The 17169-nt window shown below is 46.5% G+C and overlaps 1 protein-coding gene across 2 annotated transcripts; it reads left to right on the top strand.

The window, feature by feature from the left end:
* Positions 1 to 7005: 7005 nt before the first annotated feature.
* On the top strand, positions 7006 to 16199 carry LOC126536117 (uncharacterized). Of its 2 annotated transcripts, none has more exons than XM_055073798.2 (3): positions 7006 to 9020; positions 12307 to 12692; positions 13795 to 16199. In XM_055073798.2, the coding sequence occupies exons 1-3, from the start codon at positions 8790 to 8792 to the stop codon at positions 14351 to 14353; spliced, it is 1176 nt and encodes a 391-aa protein (XP_054929773.1). In that variant the 5' UTR covers positions 7006 to 8789; the 3' UTR covers positions 14354 to 16199. The 2 variants fall into 2 exon arrangements, with proteins under 2 accessions (XP_054929773.1, XP_054929774.1); XM_055073799.2 differs by lacking the exon at positions 7006 to 9020 and adding an exon at positions 11035 to 11252.
* The last annotated feature ends 970 nt before the right edge of the window (positions 16200 to 17169 follow it).

Genomic DNA, 17169 nt, shown 5'->3' with positions numbered 1-17169 from the left:
TAAAAGCTCTTTTGTGTTCGCGGCGGGGAAAGGGCGATTCGCGAAAGTGTGCGCGGTGAGTTTCGTTGCTGGCCCGTCGTTTTGCTCGTTTTCTTCCGGTGGTGCCGTACGTGGGAGTTGAGGAGAGGAGGGGTAGGGTTCCGAAGGGGGGTGGCACCGATGCTTTAGCACGCGTTTGTTTGGCCTCCTGAGGGATATACTTTTCTGCGTGCGTGGTTTTACGGTGGCTGACCTTGACAGTTGACTGCAGGGCTGTGAGAATAACGGTTTTTGAGACCGAATATCGAATAAATTTCGGATAATGAACAGGCCGTTATCACAATGTTCACATGCTGGTATTCTTAATGTTAGCAAGCTTCCGTCATTACATGGTGCATTATGATGGGTTTATTAAAAGCATAAACTGAGCAATAGGAGGAAACAAGCAGTTTCTTCGCATGCACAGGGCTCTTCTAAGAGCCTGAATGGTCGTTGTATAGCCTGTAAAGTATGGCTACCTAAGCGACTTATACTCCGCTACGGAAGTTTCATGTTTTACATGCCCGCGAGGGTGAAAATTTACCGTACTTCTGCTCCAATTTTGTTTAATTGGGTGCAGTTAACGTTTTGAAATAATCGAAAAATATTCACATTTATGAATAATTACTATTCGATTCGAAGACCGAATCGAATAGATTCGATTTGTTATTGGAATATTCGCGCGCCCCTATAGCTTTATTTGCCTCTTCCTTTGACTTTGCCACTGCTGCTGCTGCTGCTGCTGCTGCTGCTGTCGCTGTCTTCCAAGCCGCGTCGGGACGTGGTTCAGATGGCAGGAACGTGGCACAAAGGAAAGATGATGCGAGGACCTCGTTTGGACCTTGCCATTGCGTCGCTACACCACCTTCTGAAGCTCCGTGGCCGTCGCCACAATACTCTCTTGACGGCTGTAATTATCCGTGACCCCCTGCAATAGCTTTGCAGAAACTACAGGGCTTACCTTTGTACTAACGTGCAACAAACCAGAAATTAGGTGTGTAAAATGGTAGGGAGGAGGCAGGGAGCTCGCAGCTCCCATAAATGGGGGAGGGCGGGAGAAGGAAAAGGCGAAGTAAGAAGGCAAGAAACCACTTCCGCTAGATACGACAGCGGTTGCGGACAAACTGGATAAATTCAAGTTCACGGAGCGGTGTGTTTCTTCTATTTCTGAAAAATAAACACCGTGCAAAATTGTCAAGCGGACAACTGACGCAGGGCGGGCAGACGCAAAGTAACGTTTAAAACGAACTCACCACTCTCTTATTGCACTAAACGCTGAAACATTACCGCTAATTATCGTCAATCATTTAGCTAACCATAATCCTAATCCTATCCTAATCCATATCCTAATCCTAACCATATCCTAATCCATAAGAAAGGGGACGCCAAAGACTTGAAAAATTATAGACCGATCAGTTTACTGTCCGTTGCCTACAATGTATTTACTAAGGTAATTGCAAATAGAATCAGGAACACCCTAGACTTCCGTCAACCAAAGGACCAGGCAGGATTCCGTAAAGGCTACTCAACAATAGACCATATTCACACTATCAATCAGGTGATAGAAAAATGTGCGGAATATAACCAACCTTTATATATAGCTTTCATTGATTACGAGAAAGCGTTTGATTCAGTCGAAACCTCAGCAGTCATGGAGGCATTGCGAAATCAAGGTGTAGACGAGCCGTATGTAAAAATACTGAAAGATATCTATAGCGGCTCCACAGCCACCGTAGTCCTCCATAAAGAAAGCAACAAAATCCCAATAAAGAAAGGCGTCAGGCAGGTAGATACGATCTCTCCGATGATATTCACAGCGTGTTTACAGGAGGTATTCAGAGACCTGGATTGGGAAGAATTGGGGATAAGAGTCAATGGAGAATACCTTAGCAACTTGCGATTCGCTGATGATATTGCCTTGCTTAGTAACTCAGGGGACCAAGTGCAATGCATGCTCACTGACCTGAAGAAGCAAAGCCGAAGGGTGGGTCTAAAAACTAATCTGCAGAAAACTAAAGTAATGTTTAACAGTCTCGGAAGGGAACAGCAGTTTACAATAGGTAGTGAGGCACTGGAAGTGGCAAGGGAATACATCTACTTAGGACAGGTAGTGACTGCGGATCCGCATCATGAGACTGAAATAATCAGAAGAATAAGAATGGGCTGGGGTGCGTTTGGCAGGCATTCTCAGATCATGAACAGCAGGTTGCCATTATCCCTCAAGAGAAAAGTTTTTAACAGCAGTGTCTTACCAGTACTCACGTACGGGGCAGAAACCTGGAGGCTTACGAAAAGGGTTCTACTTAAATTGAGGACGACGCAACGAGCTATGGAAAGAAGAATGATAGGTGTAACGTTAAGGGATAAGAAAAGAGCAGATTGGGTGAGGGAACAAACGCGAGTTAATGATATCTTAGTTGAAATCAAGAAAAAGAAATGGGCATGGGCAGGACACGTAATGAGGAGGGAAGATAACCGATGGTCATTAAGAGTTACGGAATGGATTCCAAGGGAAGGAAAGCGTAGCAGAGGGCGGCAGAAAGTTAGGTGGGCGGATGATATTAAGAAGTTTGCAGGGACAACATGGCCACAATTAGTACATGACCGGGGTAGTTGGAGAAGTTTGGGAGAGGCCTTTGCCCTGCAGTGGGCATAACCAGGCTGATGATGATGATGATTTAGCAAACAGCACAGAAAGCTTCGCTTACACTGATTTCCCACAGTGCGTGCGATCCGCATGATTTTTTTCTTAGCCGTACATCATTTCCTGGTTGGGGTGCTCGAATCGTTTCGGCTCAACGTACAACCTTCTCTTTGATACGACAAACTGAAATGTGGATGTCGAAATATTCGCCAACCTGATTGATGTTGCGACTTGCAGGCTCGAAGAAGTGGCTCTTCCTCTTAATTTTCAAATGAAGTCTAACGGGCAGTTCTCTCTCTGTCTTGCTCTCGATTTCAGGATTCAGTGCCTCGACTATAACCGTCTTTTTATTTAACTGCAAAGCATTTTTAGGACGTGGGTTACCGCCGAATCGAATAGTCTGTCCTGATGCGAAAGCATCAAATGGCCCATTGAGCGAAAAAATTCAGCAACCGTTCTCGTACCGTGAAATGGGTTAAGCGAAGCTTGTCCTGCGTGCACCTGACGTTCGTCACGGTTAAGTAACCCACAGGTAAAGGTGCTGGGTGGCTTCGGCCTCCCGCTCCCTCAGCTCGGAATCATCTCGTTGCTGTCGGATTGCCTGCGCTCGGGCGGCTCTAACGGCTGGATCGGTCCGCCGACAGCGAGCTCTTTGACGGGCGAGTTCTCGCCGCCGCTCGTCGAACGCTGCATGTTCCTTGGAGGAACGCACAACGCGTGGGCGTCCCACCCGTTTTGCGTGACTGAACTGAACGGAAACGAAGCCGGTGCAGCGCGCCCGAGACCATTTACTGCCCTTTCCCTTCCCGGCGGAAGTGAAACGGCTCTGATAGGTTGCGCGCGTGGCGTGAGCACGCGCCTATGCAGCTGGAATCCTTTCTAATGACTCACGCTCCGGCGCCGGCGCAGCTGTCAACTCATAAAAGCGTCCTTTCCCGCAGCTGCTGTGCTCTGGGAGCAACTGGGATGTTGCGTGACCAGACCGCCACCGAAACTTGTGAGCCAATACAAGCTTCGCTTGAAAAGCCGGTGTCTGTAGCTGCGAAATGGCACCTAAATTCCCATTGGCTGCGACACCACGTCGCGTGCGCGCCTCCAGGAGCAGAGCGGACGAAATGGCGCCAGGTGCTACGTGAGGGGAGAGGGCATCGTGTGCTATTAATTTCTTCATAGCGATTACGGAGGCGAACTTTGAACGCAGGCGAAAGCTGGCGGTAAAAGACAGAGAGATTGTGATTGTGAATAGCGTCTCTTCGTCTTCACAATCACATTATCTCTCTATCTCTCTCTCTATCCGCGCGTTCCTTTTTCGCGCCAGCTCTCGCCTGCGTTCTAACTTCGCTTCGGTAATCGCTATAAAGAAATTAATATATAAGAAATTCGTCAGCCCTTCCACTCTGTGAAAAAGGATGAGCAGCGGAGCTGTGGTGTGTTTTACCTGAATCGACGCATCTATGTATATATAGGTATTATTATTATTATTATTATTATTATTATTATTATTATTATTACTGAAGGACATAGACAACGAATACATCTTTTGACTTTAGAGTGATTTATTGCAATTCGTTTATGAAGTTCTGACGTGTGCAAGTACTGTCGCATGGCCAGACGGGAATTCCACAATATTTACGACTTCACTGTGAACTATGTAATTGTGAAAAGTAAATGAAACTTGGCGTAATGTTAGAGTTGTCTTAGTGGCTAATTGTCTTATCATTTGTTTCAGGATAGTTTCGATAAAACAAGAGTTACAGCCGTTTTCTGTAACCATATTCCCTCCGTAGACGGCCATGTATTGACAGCAGACAAGAATTCTGTAACGTTTACAACTTCACTGTGAACTAATTATTGTCTAGAAGGTTTCAGTGACCACAAGTTAATTCATTTACACGTCAATATTCCGTTACCATTTGCAGGCTGTCGAACAAATCCGTGATTATAATAAGGCTAACTATGTTGATATGAACACTAATCTAACTACATTCTATAGTCATACATTTCTATCCTCTCTTTCCTGTCGCTCAGTTGATGAAAACTGGGTGCTATTTAAAGACACTTTTTTAGCGTTAGTTGATACGTAATATACGTAATAACATAATAAAGAAGCGAGACATGGAATACTTCTCTGAGTTAGAAATCTTCCCTCGTCGAGCGTCCGAATCCCCTCGGCACGCTTCAACGTCTCTGGCCGGAGATCGTTGGAGGTTCCCGACAAGGACCTCCATGGTTGAGAGGGACACCGGTGGTCCAGAAGGAACCTTCCAACCTCTCCTGAAATACAACAGCACTAAGGTCGCTCATAAGTACGCAAGCATTCTATGGCAACTTTTGAAGAACCCTTTCTTGCGACCAGAACTTCAAAGCCACTCATTTTTACAAAAGGTTCTATAGAAAACACAATTCTTATTTGGAACCACGGCGAAGAGCGCCTGCTTAGATGATTTCATACTGGATTTTAATTTCGTTAGTCCGTCAATCTCGTTCACCCACAGTTGTTCCAAGTCAGCTAAACTTTCTTGGTGTCAAAGTCAACTGACCGCCACCAATTATAACGACTTACCATCTCAGATAACATCGACCATACGATTGTTCGCTGAAGACTGTGAAACTTATCGCAAAATTCACTCCTCCACTGGCCACCTCGCGCTTCAGCAGTTACCAACTGGTGTTCTTCGGGGGGTTCTAAATACTGGCAAATGTAAAATAAAGACATTAAGCCGGAAAAAGAAAAAAAAAACAATTCTGCGTTCGCGCACTGGCATATTTAATAACAGCTTGCTAACTCACGCAACTTATAGTATGAATATCTATGTGTGCATCTAACTCCCAGACTAACGTGGTCAACGCACATAGCGAAAGGAGCCGCAAAAGCCTCACGCACGCTAGGCTAATTAAAGCGCCACTTTCAGGGAGCCCCTACAACTATACTCGCAAACTGGCAATACTTAACATTCGTTCGCCCTCAAATAAAATATGCATCCGCCTTCTGCAGGGTAACCTCACCACGAACCATCTATTCCACACCATCGAAACTGCTCAAAACCGTCCACCACGCTTCATCTCCCATGACTAACAGATGTTCGAGCGTGTCTAACGTAAAACTATCACTATCACTCCTTTTTTTGTCTCATTCATAAAATAGTCCACAGTCATCATCAGCTCACATTTCCACTCATACGGCCACATCGCACTTCAAGTACGTCGCCTGCTCAATCTGCTGGCCAGGTATCAAAGGATTTTTGGTGGAACACAACCTTTTGCCTTTTCAGCATTGCCTCGTGCCATCAAGCTATAAAATGGCCTCCCAGAAAACATCGTTATCGTAAGCGATGCGGAAACCTTCAGAGCATCTCTCTACTAGCGTTCTCTTGTAGCTAGCTATATTAGATAGTCTTATAGGTTAGGCGACGCGAGCCGCACCCAAGCGTTTGGAGACGCAAAGAACCCAATGCGAGCTCAGGAGAGCGCGAAGGGATGGAATTGCGTCCCCTAACGCTTGGGCGCGGCTTGTGTGTCTTAACCTGAATGTATTAAGAACTCGCGACACACTAATGATTCCTAAAATGTGGTATTAGCTGTCAGTTGTTTACCTTGCTCTCACCAATAAGCGCGCTTGAATAAGTCTTGTTCCTTCACATGTTTTTACATAACATGTCTTGTTACTTATACAGATTAAGTTTTTTTTCCTCGGACATCCATTCATATCTTACCTACTACTACTACAAAAAAAAAAAAAAAAAAAATGGGAACGTTAAATTTGTTAGTGTTGTGAAAACTCTTGTAACACTGTGATTTGTACTTATTTTCGTCGCTAGGTGTTGTTTAATGATTATCTTGCCTGTTCTCTAGTTGTTGCTTTTTCTTTAAGTGTTTTTTTAGTGTACCAAAATGAACTGAACATTTATGTAACCTCCCTTCCGCCCCGCCCCCCTCACTCCGCGCAATGTTCGGAATTGGAACCTGTGGTGTAAACAAACAAACCAATAAATTCAAACACCCCTACCATTTTCTCTTTTCGTGGAATTTTCGTGCGTCATGACAGAGCGCTTGTCTCGTCAAGACTGTCGTCCGTGTATTTTGAGTTCTTTTCAGTACGAAACTTCCTCCACGTTGCTGATAAGGTAAGAACCATTTTATACGGGGTCTGGTAAATAATAATAATTAAAAAAATATGGAATTTTATGTGCCAAAACCACCCTATGATTATGAGGCATGCCGTGGTGGGAGACTCCGGGTTAGTTTTGACCGCCTGGGGTTCCTTAACGTGTACCCAATGCACGGCACACGAGAGTTTTTGCATTTCGTTCTTTTTTTTTTAGCAGCACCAAATTTCGCCTCTTGCAGATAGCACAATTCCAATTCCCGAGCTTTTTTATTACTCGATGAGGCGGCAATTACTTCTACGAGAAATCAAAACGTTTAATTGAATGAATTATAACATGATTGTACTATTTAACGTTTTACTTAATTAGCTTACGGCACGTATTTCGATCTACGAATCGTAATTAGTGATTTTGGAAGGTATATCGATTTGGAACGAATTCTGATGATGGTACTGGTGTCGAGATACGCGCCGTCAAACTTGCGGTCAAAATACACCGTTGTTCCACTTGTGTGTATTGTTTTTAAAGAATACGCTGTTTCATGCATTGACGCACAAAAGTAACCGGAACGCAAATGCATTTTTCGTCGAACACATTGAAAATTAATGCCTCGAAACTGCTGCAGTCCTGCGAATTCGTTCCAGGTTCACGATAAGCATCGGGAACTCACTGGCCACAAGTCGTAAATTGGAATATATGCGCCGTAAAGTAAATAATCAAAACGCTAATTTGTGTAATTATGTTAATCATTCATTAAGCATTTACATTTCTCGTAGAAGTTAATGGTCGCCTCATCAAGTAATTAGCTGAAGGGTTATAATAGGGCTGTCTGCCACAGGCAATTTCTTAAAATTTGGTGAAGACAAAAAAAGAAAAAAAAAAACCTCGTACAATTTGTCATACCAGGTAAAGATTCCTGGTATAGATTTGTTATACGAGTTCTGTCCCGTGTGAGTTACTGGTCAAGACAGCCGCAGCCACGGTGAGCGAATTTCGGGGGTTCGCCTAGAAGTTTTCGGTTTAAAAACAGCACAAGGTGTGTACCGTATCGATTCGAAGATAGGCCTGCTTATTATATCTTTTCTTGAAAATGTTACCCGAGAAACGCGCTATAGACTTACATTCGGGACCAATTAATTTCGCTCGTCCTATACTCGTGAACAAACATGTAGCGAACGGAATTCCTTCGTTGCGCCTTCCGTAAAGACAGTCTGGAGATTATTGCAGATTGGCTTAATTACGAAACGCTGCTTATTCAATGTACTCGACAGCACCGATGAGGACTCCTCTGGTAGTTCCGACGAGGATGCAGCTTGTGGCATCGAGTAAGCAAAGCTTGGTTGCCGAGCTCACAGTAAACAAGTGTGTGTCACGTTGAACCTTCTTCTTTTTTTTTGTTTTTCTAAGGAAAGATACGAGTCGGCCCATATTGGAATCCTTTTTTTTAATAAATTTCTCGGTGAGTTCAATATATAAGGGTCGGCCAACACTCATGGTCGAACTATATTACCGAGTAAATACGATATGTCAATTTTACACACATCTTTCCTGTGTTTTCTTTCTTTTATTTTTTTTTTCGCTTTGTGTTTCTCACTTTTTCGGTAGTTTCACTGAAATTTTTTGTTGATGGCTTTTTTTCTGTCACTTTCACGAAAAAAAAAGTATGTTACGTAGTGTTGCGGAAACGACGGAGCCGCGGACGTCAGTGAAGTTGGAAATGGATTCCTTATTAAAACTTGGATATAGGCTCCACCAACGACGGCTCCTGGCTCTTCGTTCCAAATCGCGCCGGTCTCGAAGAGCAACCGCTCTCGTCCTCTGCATCGCCGGCGACTCCCCGGCGATCTCTCTTTTTGGACAGAGACGTGCGCGCTGCGCGAAGAAAGCCAAAGCTAGAGTTATTGTATAGGCTCCCTTCCTTCAAGGGAGTCTATAGAGTAACTCTAGCCAGAGCCACCTATATAACAAGGCGCTGGCCTGTCGGTTACGTGTCCCCCTGTATAGAGCGCCGAGCGGAACTGATGCTGCGTATATGCCCCGTTCCTGCAAGACGGTGTTGCCTTTTGCGCTGCGGAAAACAACTGTGCCGTTTCTCCGCTCGGACACTTGCACGTGTCCACGTTCCTACGTGTGAAAAGCCAGGAATGCCACAAAACCTTGTGACCCTTCTGACCCTTCTGAGCGCAGTTTCCAGGGGGTGCGACAGAGCCGAATGCTGGGACGGGGCTGTAACAGGGCGTATACTCGCACAGGTGAGCACCAAAACTCCGACAGAACATACGAGAAGCGACGAGACACCCGGCAATACACGACACATCAAATTAAATATCAGCTCTACAAGTATACATAGCCATGATCTGAGTGGAATGACTAACCAGGTGAACAGCTGTACCTTTTTTTTTTTTCTTTACAGTAATGAAGTCGCGCATATGAGATCGTCTGCCTGCACTTACGTGGGTGGTGAAGCCGCACACGAAAGCTAATTGAGGATAGGAGGATGACGAATTACGAACGAAGGTAATATGAAATTAATTAAATTATGGGGTTTTACGATACCAAAGCCACGTTCTGATCATGAGGAACACCGTAGTGGAGGACTCCGCAATAATTTCGACCACCCGTGGTTCCATAACGTGCGCCTAAATCTGGGTATACGCGGGTGTTTTCGCATTTCGCCCCCATCGTAAGAAACACGTAAGAAACACGAGAACGAAAGACGGGTGATGACGCGGCCATGAAGTTTTCCGCACCATATCGCCGTGTTAGTAGCCGTCAAGGACTGCTGGGACATAGTTCATTTTCTATCGGCCACGACTCGCATCACTGTCTGCTAAAGAAGTCAAAGTCCGGACTTACAGAGTTTCGAGAACTTCTACGGCGCCAAAACGGCCCAATAAATGCCTTGAAATACGTGACGTCACGCCGACATACAGGCGCGAAATTTTAAAATGACAGTGTGCCTTTTATTTTCTCCTTTAGCGCAATCAAATTCTTTACGCTAAATTAAAGAGAAAAAAATGGGATTTTGAATGAATACCTCATCAGTATAAACTGCAGTGACTGTGGAGTTGTGCTGCTGATCCCGAGGTCGCCGGTTCGATCCCGGTAGCTGCGGCCGTATTCAGATGGAATCTAAACGCAAAAACGCTCATGTGCCGTGCATTGGGTGAACGTTAAAAAATCCCAGGTGGTAAAAATTAATCCAGAACGCCACATCACGGCTTGTCTCATAATCAGATCGTGGTTTTGGTACGTGAAACCCCATGATTTTTAAGTTGTTTTAGACTGTTTTAGTGTTTAAATTCTATGGTTTATCTTCCGGAGACAGCTCAATGGTGTAAGTGCTCTCTAAGTCGGTTTCTATTACCAAATATATATTAGAAACGTGAAAAATTATTTTTCTGCTTGAATACACCTGTTATAGGCGATGAATGCAGCATCGTCTATTCTTTCTCTCTTATTTTTTATAGTAGCCTATGCACAGTGATGAATGCGTCACATCATGTAGTAGGTTGGCAGGTCGATGTTGCGCGCTGAATTTTCTTGTCAACTCAGGGTTTTTGAAACGCACGTACTCGATCCGCCGGTGCTTTTTTCTCGACGCGCCACGGTGGTGATCAGACATCGGTGCCAATTTTCACAAGCGTTGATGGCGGTGACGTACATAAACTACTTCCTTGCAGTTCCGCTTGCATCCGACTTTAATATCGGGGAGAAATAGTTTACGCAATCGCTTCCGAGTTGAATTTGATTGGGTACCGAGAAACCGAGGTGGCAGCCTAACCACTCAAACTGCTGTAGAATGGCTGCCGACTGCGATCGTGGTTCCCTCGTGTGTGTGTGTGGCGTGCCACTTCCTTCCTCAGGAAACAAGTGAAGAACCTCAGGGAAAAGAAGACTGGCCGCGGCTTACATGCGTAGCTCGCGAAATGGTCTTCCGCCACGGGAAGTGAGCGTGTAAACTGCGTCCGCTTCCCTGTGGGCCTCAATATGCTCGCGCCGAAAAGGTGGGAGGGGTGTGGGGAAGGGGCCGGTCGCGCCTGACAGCCGCGCCGATACGGCTGGCGCGCGCGCGTTCGCAAACTACCGGTCTTTCTTTGGCCGGAGAGAAAAAGAGAGTGCCCCAGGGAACCGCGCTAGGCGCAGTGGAATGAACCGTATCGAGCAACACTGCGTGTCTCCCCGGCCGAACGAAAGCGCGCGCACGCAGGCACGGACGCGCACGCGTGCACTCGTCTCGAGTTGTTAAATAGTGAGGTGGCGCGCGAAGGGACCAGTCAATGGCTGACACCTGCCGGCGGACCAGGTCGCGAACGGCGTCGAGACCGAGGCGCTCTACTTAAGCCCGACGCCGCTACCGCGCGCGCCCGCGTCTTAAGAAGTCGCGCGGGATCTCGGAAACTGGTGCCGACACGTGCGCGACGAGCATGACCGAGAGACGACGTCGCGGGAACGGCCGATGGCGCAGCTGCACGTTGCTTCTGGTGAGTGTAGACGGGAGTGAGAAATAATAATAATAATAATAATTAACGCGTGGGATCCGATGTGACCTGATAGCACGATGCCTCCGGATGCCTCTCACAGCAATAGCGAAATGAAACGGTCGTGTAGTTACAACTACGGCGTTAGAATTAAGGGACGACAGCTTTCTGCGACAAAGGAGTGCGGCTCGCGCGCGGCTTGTGGGTGCCTTAAATAGACGTACAAACAGTGCCACGGTTTTCTGATGACGTGTACAGTACGGTACGCATTCGAAGAGAACACCTAATCAGTAATAAATACGATATAAACTGGAACAATTATTTGACGTTATAGGATAGACGTTGCTGATATACATCTCAGTGATAATCGACGCATAACTGCGTGTTCCTTTTAAGTGTGTAAAGAACGTCGACTTCATATATATAGGGGACAAGGCTGATGAAAAATAAAAGTTGGAGGTTTAGTTCTCAGTGATGCGTAGAAGTTAATCGGAGAAGAGCTATTTTACGAAATTTAATTAGATAATGTTATGTATATTCATGACTGGTTTTTCTTGTGGTGTGTTTGCAGGCAGCTATATTGCTAAAATATTTTATAAATATAAAGATATGGATTAATTTCAGACACTGTATGATTTTACGGCCACGTTTACCCTCCTATATTGTCCATAATGAACGCTCTTCCACGAACAGTGGTAAGCTTTGCCGCCTTACGCGCAAGGAATTTGTGAAGCCGCATTTACAGGCAGCTTAAGCGCGGCTGTAGAGACGTGATCGCAAGTTTGTAAAAAGTGCCTTGCAGTATATGGACAGAACATATTTGTCACTTGGCACGTTGTTTGCCACTTATGAGAAAGAGGAGCCGCATTCCCAGGAAAGCTATAGAAATTAACCATTTTGGAAAGGAGAAACGAACTTCGTTGGCTCAAGATGAGGCGGCGAGGGAGCGCAAGAAAGCTCAGGAGGTGTTGAGCCGCTGACAGGGCGAAATAGAGAACCTCATAAAATGCAGCTATTCCGTGTAAGATGGGACGCAACCGACATGTTTCTCGCGCAGGTCTTGGCTGTTATGGCCGCAGACGCAGAGTCCATCGTGAGGTCACTGACCGACGAGGCCAGCCAGCCAGGAGGTATTGGCGACGTGTCCAGAGCCCAACATCAAGGTTACGAGACACCAAGACTTCAGGACACAGTGGCGGCGCTTCCGTCGGGCTTCGAATTCGCGGAGGCCGTGACCCACGATGCGGTGAAAGCGCGGGCTGCCAGTGCCGAAGGAAGGCGCGATGCTGGCGCATCGTCACAGACGCTGTACCGGACACACGAGGGCGGCCTGCCCTCTCCGAACCCCATCGGCGAACGGTATCACGCCTCGGCTACTGACCTCTACAGTGGCCAAGACAATTTCGGTGGTTCAGGCGGTTTCGGCTTTCCAGATGCCATGAGGTCAGTATACGTGTACACGTACACTAGTCTGTCGTAAAAGCTTCCAGACAGAAATGCTCGCGGCTTTAAGCTGCACATAAAACTGTATGACGGGGCTGTGTCAGATGCTCGCCTCACCAACTCCGCGCACTCACGACCTGTGAGATCTCGGAGGTCATAACGTAGTGCAACATTTAAGAGCTATAGTCAGTCAACGAGAAGCTGAAGAAGAAGGGATCCTTCATTGTCCGCAAGTGATCGCCCTTGGCTCTCGTACAGAGGACGGTTGGCGAGGAAGGTACAGCGGTAGAGGGGCAAGCCCTCTCCCCTCTTTGGATCCGCTAGTGATCTCGTTGGCGATTGGCTGGCACGATTCCTAGCATTCGCTGCACGGAGTTGAGGAGGCGGAGTATAGCTTATGCGCATGTATGTATTCCTGCAGGAGACGCATTGTTCAAACTGCTTAATTCAGCCTTTGCAGTACCGTTACATATGACTTACGTGTATGCACTCATGCGACAGGTATAGTACCCAAGGGAATGGATATGAAAGAGATGCATATGCTTCGTGTAAGCTGCCCAACAGATGACTGTACGCGTTCGTCGCGCGACCATCCAGTGCACTTTCAGCGTTCTGGATGTTCTCTCTGAAACGCGCAAAGAAAAGGCGAAGAACACTACGTCATAAGTAACACTCTGCGAAGTACATTGAAACGAGAGGGCATGCAGTGCGCGTACGTGTTTATCATATGTGGTGTTTCATACACACAGGCTGCTTGTTGCAAGCTCCGACAGTCACTTCAACCGTTACTGTATAGGCTGAGATTCGCGAATATAGTCTAGGGGACGTGAAAAAACGATCACAGAATTTAAGAGGCCACTTATGCAACCTCTTCGTGTGGTAACCCATACAAAGAGAGAGAGAGAGAGATAGAGAGAGAGAGAGAGAGAGAGAGAGAGAGAGAGAGAGAGAGAGAGAGAGAGAGAGAGAGAGAGAGAGAGAGAGAGAGAGAGAGAGAGAGAGAGAGAGAGAGAGAGAGAGAGAGAGAGAGAGAGAGAGAGAGAGAGAGATGGCTCTGCTTTTTGCGAATGTATATTTTCCGTGCAATATATTTCTCTCGCAGTTACTACCACGACGGCTCGGGACCCAAGGCGTACAACACGCAACACGCGTACGCCTACGAGAAAGTTTATCCGGAGCGCACCTACAGCACCAATCACGCCACGTCTTACGAAAAACACTACGACAACGACAACAACAAAGGCAGGCCGTGGGGCGGAGGCTACGAGTCACGCTACAGTAGCAGTTATCCCATCAGAGGCGGCGACGGCGGCGGCTACGGCTTCCGACACGGCGACAGCTACGGTTCGGGAAAAGGGAGCGGTGGGTACGGGTCGGGTTACGCCATCGGCTACGGACCGAAGGGAGGAGGCCACGGATCGCGCTACGACTCCCGGCCGGCGGCCGCTTCGCCTTCGCGGAGCCGCGGAGGCGGTGGAGGAGCTGGCCCCAAGATAAAACGCTACGTATACAAGAACCCGCATGACCGGAGCACCACGCGCGTTGTGCAAATGCACTCGGGCAGCAGACATCCCAGCTGGGCAGCGTCGAGTGAAAAGCGGCAGATGTGGAAACCCGGCGGCATGGAACAGTTCGTGTTAGGACTGATGCGCGATGGCTGATGGGGGCGTCGCCTTCTTTGTTTGTTTCTTTTCATTTGTCTTGGCAACGCCTTACCACGATGTTTTTTTTTTTTTCCCAGTGGAATCCGACGGATGTAAATGCAATCAGCCCAGAGGTGCTGCAGTCGAATTCGGTTTATTCGACACCGCTTTTAATTCGACACTGTTCGACAACACTCGCTAGAGGCATTCACGCCCTAGCGTGAATGCTAGGGCGCGCATTCACACACACGCCCACGCGCACACGCACACACACACGCACACGCACACGCACACACACACACACACACACACACACACACACACACACACACACACACACACACACACACACACACACACACACACACACAAGCTTCAATATACTAGAGCACGTCCCTCAAGATCTACCTGTTCGTCGGCGGTATACGTAGGGAAAATGTGCAGGTATTATGATAAGAGAGTCCCTGCTGTGGAGTTTATTATTACTATTATTATTGTTTGATAACTATGGAAACATACGGGGGGGGGGGGGGGGACAAGAAAGCGTGTGGCGAAGACGGCGAATAATGATGTGCACAGCCTTCTGTGCAGACTACGAACGCGCGTATCCCAGTACACGCGCCTTAGCGGACAGAAGTCTTTGTGGCTCGCACAATTTGCGCAGCTGTCCCGTTTAAAATTAATTCTGTTCTGGGGTTTTACGTGCCGAAACCACGATGGGATCCTAAAGCACGTCGTAGTGGGGGACTCTGGATTAATTTTGACCACCTGGGGTTCTTTAACGTGCGCCCAATGCACAGTACACGGACTTTTTTTATTATTATTATTTTGCCCAAATCGAAATGCAGCCGCCGCGACTGGGTTTGATCCCGTGCCCTCAGGCTTCGTAGCGCTACGCCAAAGCCACTGCGCCGCCATGGCGGACATGCCCAGGCGTTTGCGCTTAGCAGCATATGCACTGCAGGCAAGAACAGGATTATAAATCTCGCTTTCACAGCGACCGCTGAGAGAGCGTGGCTAAGACAACCCCATAACAATTAAGACATGCAGTTCCAGGAAATAAACTCATTGCCACCTTCAAGCGCATCTTGTAATCTTACTTTCAGAGAATACGAACCAGCTTTGCATGTTCAATGGAAGCAGACTTAACGGAAGTAGACTGCGCGCCGGCATGCAACCTTATTGTACGTGGAGCTCAATTGGTCATAAGAGCTCGTAATTCACGGATATCGAGGGCGCGCTTGTGAGTAAACGCTTACGCTGCGCTTCGGCTGGACGACTTAATATCCCTCAGAAACTGCACACTTAGGATCAGGATCAGGACACTGCTTCTAATATATTTTGGAGAAATTATTTCTTTGTGTCACTGACCGTGGTGCACAGACGTATAGACTTGAAGCTAAACATTTCGACAGAATTACCTGTCTGCTAATAAAATTCACTTATTTGGTTGGAGTCAGTCTGAAAGTCCTAGAGACGTATAGTTATTGTACACTGTTACGTATACATACGCGCTCATGCAACTTGAACCCGTAAGAGACAATTAATTCAACAGGTGCAAGTTGCAAAGAAAGAACTTAACGTTAGTGACTTATTATGTCGTAGCTATAGTTCTGCATATAATCCAACTGCTAATTTATTTTTTATTTATTTATTTAGTCATACTGTTAACCCTCACTTGAGGGTCGTTACAGGGAGGGTTAGTAATTGAATTGTACATAGAACAAACATTGAAGATCATTTGTAGGAGAACATTTGTAACACATAGAACATTAACACAGAATATAGAACAGAATCAGACATGGGACTGAAAAATGGTGCAGTATCTATTTGGGGTAACAAAGTAATAAAAATTTTCTAAGAATACCTGTTTTTTGTGCACTTTTGCTACGGAAAATTACCTAGTATTGTAGACAATCGACCAAGAAAGCAGCACGGAGAACCACAATGGCATTTATCTGTGCCAACTAATCCGACGAAGCTTTTGCGCCATCCTGCAGCTGTTGAAAGAATAGTAACGATGTGCAAGCTACGGACGGTGACTATTGACGGCTTCACTCCGACAATGCGTGCTTCAGTGAAATGGTGAATATTCAAACTAAACCCCCCCCCCCCCCCCCCCAGTAGAAAACTTCCTAAGAAAAAAAAAAAAGACGGGAAAGACTACGAACAGTGGACGCGTCAACAAATGTACACCTACTTACCTGGCCGCATTTTTCGGGAATGTAAAGCTAAGAACTAGTGCTTGCTTCGAAGTTTAGCAAGTGAACATGCGTTCTAAATATATCGCAGTATGCCACATGAAGTTATTAACTAATTTTCTAATTAGGAAGTTCATCGTCATGATATTATAATCAGTGAAGAACTTCTCACGTCCTTCGCAGCGATTAATTTGCTGACAAAATTTTTGTCTTTATTGTTACTGCTATCGCTTTAGTAATTCAAAAATTTGTAGCTGTCCTAATGGCCAGTTGCGAAATGCCCAGTGTTTTATCCATTTCAGATTATGGGAAGACTCCGAGCAGCATTTAAAGAAAATCAGGAAAGCATCAGTACATTGGAGCAGCGAAATGCATTATGCATCCCCAGCCCTAATAGTTTGCGGAACACGGGATTCGATTATACGCAACATTTATTCGCTGCCAAGTTAAATTCCCTAGCGACTTCACCACATAAACTGGAATTTAGTCGAACGATATGGTGGTCGTAGGCGGTCTTCCGGCACGTACGCATTGCAGCTTCTCGTACGCGGTCTTCCGGTACGTATGCATTGCAGTATAATTGTCCGCCATGGAATTGGAAGCTGCAATGCGTGCGTGCCGGAAGACCGCGTA

This window comes from Dermacentor andersoni, chromosome 4 (assembly GCF_023375885.2).
Source record: "Dermacentor andersoni chromosome 4, qqDerAnde1_hic_scaffold, whole genome shotgun sequence".
Lineage (NCBI taxonomy): Eukaryota > Metazoa > Arthropoda > Arachnida > Ixodida > Ixodidae > Dermacentor > Dermacentor andersoni.
Note: the sequence above shows the minus strand (reverse complement) of the source record. Positions and strands in the feature narration are given on the sequence as shown.